The sequence below is a fragment of the Petaurus breviceps genome, unplaced genomic scaffold, assembly GCF_028583685.1.
Source record: "Petaurus breviceps papuanus isolate PSGF00001 unplaced genomic scaffold, PetGlider_PUasm1.0 38, whole genome shotgun sequence".
Lineage (NCBI taxonomy): Eukaryota > Metazoa > Chordata > Mammalia > Diprotodontia > Petauridae > Petaurus > Petaurus breviceps.
In genome coordinates, this window is record NW_027186304.1 from 48,477,604 (window position 1) to 48,486,910 (window position 9,307).

The 9,307-nt window shown below is 37.7% G+C and overlaps 1 protein-coding gene across 1 annotated transcript in view; it reads left to right on the plus strand.

Moving 5' to 3' along the window:
• DSG4 (desmoglein 4) overlaps positions 1–6,229 on the plus strand; it is a 36,785-nt gene extending 30,556 nt beyond the window's left edge. Inside the window, exons 14-15 of the mRNA XM_069099852.1 lie at positions 899–1,116; positions 5,465–6,229. Of these exons, the coding sequence (XP_068955953.1) occupies positions 899–1,116; positions 5,465–6,229 (983 nt within the window). The remainder of the gene's footprint in view (positions 1–898; positions 1,117–5,464) is intronic.
• Positions 6,230–9,307: the final 3,078 nt, after the last annotated feature.

Consider the following 9,307-nt stretch of genomic DNA (forward strand, 5'->3'; position numbering starts at 1 on the left):
AAACTGCTCTCTTTAGAATTCTAAGAACAGCCCTCCCTTTAAGAACAGGAGAAAGGATGTAACTTTGAGGTTACCCATAGAAGGTAGGCTACTCACCCCAACAGTGAGCCGAGGATCTGTGGAAGTTTCTAGAAAGCATCATCCAAAGACCCACTTGCTCTGATCGACATCCATGTAGATTAAAAAGAAAACCCATCGTAAGTAGGCAGTGCAGTTTGATAAGCCCACAAGGAGAAGCGGCAGCTCCACCCTAAGAAGGACCACTATCCAAACTCCTTCTCACTCCCTACCTTCCTGACCCTCTTTAGATTGGGAGAAAATCTAAGGGCCCAAGAAGAGGCAGAGAAAAAATGAGACATTAGAAGCATAAGATCACAAATTGGGAGCTGAAAGAGACACTGGAATCTAACACTCTTGTTTTCCAGACAAGGAAACTGAATTTCTGATAGGTTAAGTGATTTGATCCAAGTCACAGAGTAAACAGCAGGGGTGGTAATTTGACTCAGATAATAGGATCATGGGTATAGAATAAGGGGGGAGCTCAAAGTCAGAAATCATCATCAAAGTCACAATCATCATCATAGCCAGCATATTTATCACCTACTATATGCAGGCACTATGCTAAGCACTTTACAAATATTATCTTATTTGATCCTCACAACCACCTTGTTAAGATATTTCCTGTTATTATCCCCATTTTTATAGATGTGGAAACTGTGGCAAAGAGAGGTTAAATGACTTGCCTAGGGTCTACAACAGCTTGCTGTACCCATTTCCCTATTTTTACCTGCCTGTTTAATTTTCCATACAACAGAACTTACTCAGTCAACAGAAAAAAGATCATACATGTACTGTAACAATCTCCAGCCATATAACATCAAAACACATTTTTTTCCAGAGATCTATACCAACACATACGCAGGTGGTGGCACTGTTGAAGGAGGTGCTTCTGGCGTGTCTGGCGTTGAGCTGAATACAGGAGTCGGAGCAGCGCTAAGTCTTGGGGCTGGGGGACTTGCAGGAGCAGTGAGAAGACGGGGCTCCACCTTGGGAACACTGAGGGAATATGCAGAAATGGGCGTGAATATGGCTTTCCTGGACACCTACTTCTCTGAGGTAATCCCTCCCCAGACACGAGAATGAGGGTTTATAAATGGACATATGTCCTATGTGATCCGGGGCCTTTTTGATGTGACTGATAACCACGGTGCATAATGGGAGGGGGGGGAAGGGGAGAGAGGCGGGGGGTCTCCATCATGAAGCACTTTGCTATAGTACAGCATAGCTTGAGTTACACTGAGGTTTTAAATCACATCCTCTACTGTAAGGAAATTGTCACTACAATAAGGAAAAGCTATTTAGAAGTGTCTTCCATCCCTGCTGATGCCAATATTACTATAATCAAAAGAGACAGTTGGTCAACCTAGCATTTGGACCTAGTGTGCACCAACACTGTCCTAAATACTGAAGATATAAAGAATGTTTTTTTTTAAATCCCTGCTTTCAAGGAGGTCACAATCTATATATGTAACACATAGCATATATACATATATACACTATATTTGTACAATAGATTTATATGTGTGTGTAGTATATATACTATACCTATATAGTATATATTCTATATACTATACATATACTATATATACATATATACTAAATATGTAGTATATATGTATAAATAAATACATACATAATAGCTAGTATATAGCATTTTAAAGTTTACAAACACTTTATAAATATTTTCTCATTTTCTCCTCACCACAATCCTGTGAGGTAGATGCTATAATTATCTCCATTTTACAGATGAGAAAACAGGTCACATTATTTGCCCAGGGTCACACAGTCAGTAAGTTTCTGAGGCTAGATTTGAGGTAGGTCTTCCTGATGTCAGGCCCTGTACTCTATCCACTGGACCCATCTGGATCCCTTTATAAATCCAAGCTCTTATTTATAATGTTGTATTTATTATTTCAATTCAACTGTTATAATAAACCTTGATGACAGGAATAGTCAAGAAACCCTGATTATCATTCCATTTCATTTCTTTCTAGTTTTTCCTTCTTTTGATTCCAATAGCTACAAGATCTCCCTTCCTACCCATCCAAGTATGGAGTTTTTTACTTCTTTCCCCATCTTCCTCCTGGGATAGGGAGACCTGAAGGACCCTAACCAAGGCTGGGATACCAATCCAAAGGAGGAGAAAATTACATAGGATAGGAAGTGAACAGGGCTAGGTGGGGAAAAAGGAAGAAAAAAAAGAAGGGGGGGGGGGAACAGAAGAAAAAAATCAGAGGAAACAAATGACATATTTAAAAGCAAGAAAATTATATGAGAGCATATGGGAATACCATTGTGAATTTGGGCCTACAAAGTGCAACATTTATCTCAGGATCCAGCATCTCAGTATCGCTTCCAGAATGATGAAAGAAGACTCAGGAGATTCCACCAAATACTAACTGCTTGCCCTGAGGTAATATGCCTGAGCTTCATCATCTCAGTCTATAAAAAGGGGATAAATATCAGTCCCAGGCCCACCCCATTTATTTTGTGAGTATAAACAAGATAATAAGCATGTGTACTGCTTGGAGCTCTTGAGACAAAAACTCCATATAAATTCAAAGTATCATCACCCTTATTATTTCCCCAGAGCAGACAGTTTAACCAGCTACTTATGTCTGGGACAGAATTTGTGAAGGTGGTTTGGTTTGGTTTGGTTTTTTGCAATATTCCATTTAGCCTTTCACTCACTGAACCTGAAAATTATTTCTTTGGGCATGTTTTGGGCAAGTCCAACTTCTGGGAAATCCCAGAGATTTATAAAAAATCAATTCAACAAACACACATTTAATATGTTGTGTGGAACTGCTTTAGGAAGTGATTCTCTTTCCAGGTAGCCTCTCTTGGCCTTGAGCAAGTGTCCAGAAGAATAGGGAGATAAGCTCAATCTCAATCAATAAAATAAATGCAAAGGGTATTTAATGGGAACTTGGTAGTCCTTAGAATTTGGAGGGGTGGGGAGAGAAGGGGTTGAATTTCTAGATGAATGTAATGATGCAAATCCATAAGAAAATGACTTAATTGAGACTATAACTGTCAACAATTACCCCAAAGATACAAATACACAAGGAATTTTGCCAAGATGACAGAATTTGTTTGTAATAGTTGATAATAAAGTCATGTAGGGAAGGAAAGGTGGAGAAAGACAGAGAAAGAAACAGAGACAAATAGCAAGAGATGTAGAAAGACATCGAGAAGGACAAAGACAGAGACAGCAAGCCATAGCAAAGAGAAACAGAGACAGAGATAACAAGTTATAGAGAGAAGGACGAAAAGAAACTATGTAGCCAATCCTCGCTGGGCCCGCCAAAAAAAGAGTCTTCAAGACCATCCCATTCCAATGTCCATGGACTCCTTCAAATCTAATCAGGTCACTGATTCTCTGTTTTTTGAATCTTTGCAGTATGCTCTCCAATACCCCCAAGGGTGGGAGACAAAATCATAACTGCATTCTGAGATCTATACTAAATTTGACAGTCAGTTGTGGGGTGCCTTCCTTTTTTTAATGGATAAGTCTACTTTGAATTAAGAAGGCCCTATCCTGTTAACAGGAATCTTCAATCTTAGCCCAGTTACATAATCCATTGCTGCCATCTTTTATAAGGCCGATTGTTCTGGTTAAAACTGGAGTATGGGTGAGTATACTTACTGGTGTAGAGTGATCATTTTAACATTAGGAGCTTCTGAACATATATTCAGAAGAAATTGGACCAGATTAAAATCTGACAGATTCCAAATTCAGATTTTCCATCACTGCTGTCAAACCATCTTCTGGGGTGGATGGGGGAGGAAATCTCTCTTTAAATAAGGCATCCATTTAGTTCATCTTTCTTAAGTAGAGACTACAGAAGTAAAGTTGGATAGTTTATAGTATGAAAAGTATCAAGAAATTTAAGTTAAGAGGAAATACACAGAATCACAGAACTAGCTGGAACCTTAGAGAATATGGAGTTCAACCTTCTCATTTTACAGATAAGGAAAGTAAAGCCCAGAGATTTTAAAGTGTTCTAAAATAATTCACATGCCTAGATGTTAGCAAAGCAAAGACTAGAATACAGTCCCCAGAATCCTAATCTAATATCCTTTCTATGTCATCGTGCTGCTTCCAAAAGACTGAATTTCTGTGATCTTAGTAAAGAAGACCCCCACTCTCACCCAACCAATCAGTATATTAGCCTAATATCATATCATTAAACAGCAAATAATTCATACTGAGTATCTTTTAATTAGTCTGACCTGTTTTAATTAGCAGCTCATTTCAGCTAAGATTCCAATTTGCCCCAGTGTTTTATTATTCATGGGAATGGATAAAAGGAATGTTGGAATTAATATGGCCTATACAATTTATGACCATGAATACTCTTGTGGAATCTGACTGATAACATCCACTAAACCCGGCAATTAGAGGTGGATTAGCTGCCAGCATTGTTGAGTATTCATCAGGGAATGCCATCACTGAGCAGTAGTTTGACAGTATAATTGAAATTATATTTAGTACAAAATCCCCAGTGGTGTGTTGAAAGAAGGGTTGCCCCTAAGATTTATCCTTTGTTCATTAGTGTTTTTTCAAAATGAAGAAAATCAAAGATCCCCTTTTCTTATGTTCCAAAACATTACTGTTGAATCTACTAGAGATGGTGCAGACTTAGAGAATCCATGATGCCCACTGTCTTCTCTGAAAACCTGATTCCATCCCCAAATGTTCAATAAACTTTAGGAAAAATTTTAAGTTAAGCAAGAGTTGTCTTTGGCACCCTCCCACCTCACCATACAATCCTCCTCTTCATCTTCCTAGAAATCTATGCCCTCTAGATATCTACTTTGTACTCTAAGCCAAATAACCTTGTCTCAGCTACCTGTCACTATGAAAAAGCTCACCACACCATTCCAGGGATATTCTCATTTAATCTGGGGCAGATAAACCCTAAGAAACCTAAGGAATTACTCTCTAACCTTAGAATTTAGACAACTAGATATATCTGTGATCCTGTGAGCCTTTCTGACTCACCCAAATAAGTCCTGGCATTCTGTAGTTAAATTTTCTTCCCAAGATTATATTGACTCATTTCATTTCTTCACTGGAGAAAAGGTCAAATATTTTAAGCTTCTCAGAAAGCATACTGATCATAGCATTTCAGATATACAAGAGGACAAAGGTCAGAATTTAACCTCTGAGCATGGAAATGATCATTAAAATCATTTCCCAAATATAAGTATTCACAAAATGTTCATGCAAATATAACTCACCTGTAATACCCACCCCACTTACAAAAAGATCTTAGCCATTTTTCAGCCCATCATTCCACTGGCCAAAAAAAAAAAAATCAAAGCATCGGTATTTACATTGTTTGATATTTTAAGAAGGGGCAACAGTTCTAATTCCCTACCTTTGCTCTACCTTTAGAAAGCCTATGCTTATGCAGATGAAGATGAATGTCGACCTGCAAATGACTGCCTTCTTATTTATGATCATGAAGGAATGGGGTCTCCCGTGGGCTCCATCGGCTGCTGCAGCTGGATTGTAGATGACCTGGATGATAGCTACTTGGAAACTTTGGATCCAAAGTTTAGAACTCTAGCTGAAATCTGCTTAGACACAGAAATTGAACCATTTCCATCTCCTCACCAAGCCTGGATACCAATCACCACTGATCTTCCCCTGCTTGGACCAAATTATATTGTTAATGAATCTTCAGCAATGTCTCTCACAGAGGCTGGATTCCAGGCAGAAATGGCGATGCCTGATCCCATGATTCATGGTGACATTATAGTGACAGAATCCTATAGTACTTCTGACCAATGTGTACAACCAACTACCATTATTTTTGAACCTCAGATGGTTCCCAATGTCCTGGTTACAGAAACAGTGATGGGACCTGCATATGCTGTTCAAGGAAACATTTGTGTACCTGCCGAGCTAGCCAACACACATAATGTGATCTACACTGAGAGAGTTGTGCCAAGTCCAGGTATGACTGCCATGAGTAACAGCAGTATGACCAGTGGTTGCATGGGTACTGGGATGAGTGGCAGCGGAATGGTAGGCCCTGATATTCAAATGACCCAAATGGTAAGCCCAGATGTTCAAGTCTGCCAAACCATGAGTTCCCCAATGACATCCCGACGCAGGGTAACACACCACAGTACCGTACAGTACTTCCAAAAATAAGGTCCTTACTGATGATGTTCTCAGTAATATTAATGACATATTCATAATCATCAAAGTTAACTGTCACAAAATCTAATTATTGTTCTTTTTTCACTTAGCACTGAATACTCTAAATTCATGCTCCCTCTATTGATGTGGAATTTGGTCAAATATTTTGAGTGAAGATTTCTTCTTCATGATTTTTAATGGAGCACCAAAAATATGTTAAAAATACAATATGTTCTTCAGCACAAAGCCTAGAAACTTATGCCTAAAAGAGAGAGTCTCTAAAGCCTTCAAGTCTTCCAGATTATGAAAATGATCTGTCCTGATGCTTGAATTTTACAGCAACTAATTAGCCTATTCTATATTCACCTTCCATATTATAGTACCTCTAGAAAGGAAATTGCACTAAGGAGGAACTTCTTTAGAACGAATCTGAACAGTCTTATTTGGTTCATGAAAACTGTACATTTCAAGAGAGGGGGAGAGAAGAGTGAATCTCCTCCTTAAAGAGATCATTAGAGACTAGACTTCCCCTTCAAGGATTTTCTCAACTGCTAAAGTAGGTAGGATAAGCTTAATATAATCTGGGAAAAGGAACTTTATTGCTGAATGTATCAATGGTAGAGGTTCATTGTATGGAATATCATAGGGAAACCATTCAACATGGATGAATTTTAATTGTTAAATATCATTACCTATAAATCAATGTAAAATAGCAAAAGCAACTAAAGAACTGAAGGAGTGAAAACAATTCATTTATAAAGATGAAGTAGAGTACGTTCTTGGATAATTATTTCTTCCTTCCCCACAAGGACTTTTTCTCGCTACGTTTAACAAATTATATTAGTTCAAAACACAAATGGGATAAAATTAGACCCATGCCATTGGCCCTGAATATTAGCTTGAGTAAAATCTTTTCTCAAATACCTCCTTCAGTCATACTCATAATAAGCAGGGGAAAAAAATCCCTTTTGTCCTATTATTAACTAATGCTTCCATCCCTAACCTTGTCATTCATGTTGAATGAACAAAACAGAGAGCCTGCCCTGCACTGTCAGTCAATTTTTGTCTGTGTCAAGACAACCAAAGGGGAGGGGAGGAAGAAAGGATTAAACAGGGTAATTTTATTTTATTTCTGTAAAATATGTAAACTATACAGTAGTAACTAGTGTACACAGCAAGACTAAGTTGTAAATATAATAAAATTATTTCCAAGGCCTTGTTTCTTTTTTGATTGCAGTAACCAAGAGATTTTCACATTTCCACTCCTTCTTTAATGAATAACAAAAGGACCTTAAAGATCATTTAACCCAACACCTTCATCTTAAAAATGAGAAGCACACAATAGTTGATAATAACTCGTTTTAATTGGCTATTGCTTTGTGGTTTATGGAATTCTTTGACCATCATTACCTCACTTGTAGGCTGACGTAGAAGAAGTTGGGACCTAAGTTTGATTCCTGACTCCACCAATTTGCAGTTTTATGACCTTGGGAAAGTCAATTAGCCTCAGTTTCCTCGTATGCAAAACAGCAATAGTAGTACTTACACTGTCTACTTCACAGTACAAGTACAGAACCTTTGTAATCTATAAAGTACTCTATAAAACAGGATTACTATTAACGGTAATAATAATAATCTGAGGGAAGGTATTATTAGCTCCATTTTATGGATGAGGAAACTGATACGGAGAAGTGACTTGTCCAAAGTCACAAAGCTAGCGAATGACAAAGGAGACTGGGAAACAGACCTTATAACTATATGTTCAATGTTTTGGGAACTTTTCCTCTTTTGTCATGTTACCTCCCATAGGTTAACTGGTCACATAGCCACTTAACCACAAAGTTTGCCCTTGATAGAAAATCCAGTTTGCTGCTTTTCTACTAAACTCTCTTTGTTAAGAATTAAAAGAGTTACATTTGAACTATTACTTGCGATCTGGTATTACCTCCCATGTAATCTGAAGAAGAGGCAGTTAGCATCTCTTCAGAAAGATGAGTTTATGAGGCCTACTAGCTAAACCTCACATCACCTAAAAAGTCTTTATAATTACTGATCATTTCCCAAATCATCTGTGCTGTCTGATGCTCTCTACACATTCCATACTTACTGTTTTCACCACCATGGCTTATGATACATTTCTCTATCCTGCAATTTGACAAAGAAAAAAAAAACCTCTGTCCACAATGTGTTAAATATCCAAGTCATATTAGTGTCAACTTTTTCTTTAAAAAAAATTAACCTGTTTCCTTTTGTTTTTACACTATAGATATTCCCCCTTAACTACTCTCTCCCCCATTGAAATCTTCCTTGTACTTCCCCTAGAAAAATTTTAAACAAACCAACTAACACAGCACTGATGTCTACACTGCATTCCAGATCCATAGTCTGCACCTCTCTCCTAAGAACAGGAAAGCATATTTCCTTATTGGTTCCCCAGAACTATCATTATTTATCCAATTCAAATATGACCAAGTCATTTAACATTTCTGGATTCAGTTTCTTTATCTATAAAATGAAGAGGTCAGAAGATATTGCTTCTAAGATTCCTTCCAGCTCTAAGTTCATGATGCTATGATCTATGTCTTCTTTGGGGGGGAAAGGGGGTTTAATTATTATTTACATTATTATAGTAATTGTACACATTGTTCTCTTCAGTCATGTCTTTCCATATTTTCTGAATTCCTCATAGTCTCCACTTATTTTTAGAAATCAACTAATGATTGTTTATTTCCTTACCATTTTGTACATGCCGGAACACTGTGCTGGTATACTAGTGAGGAATGCTAAAGCATAAAGGACAGACCCTGCCCCCAAAGAGATTATTATAATATAATTGGTGGGGTATGACTAATCCAATTGCTTAACTATAAGAGTACAACTGAGTGCTGATTGTATGGTGCTAATAATGTGTTTGTGGTTGGGCAACAGGCATGGGGGATTTGTTTATGTCCTCATTCCATAGAGTAAAGTGAAATGTTTTGGGTCTCCCCCATAAGTACTTAAGAAATTTTTTTTTAATGGAGAAAAGGAGAGAAGGAAGGAAGGAAGGAAGGAAGGAAGGAAGGAAGGAAGGAAGGAAGGAAGGAAGGA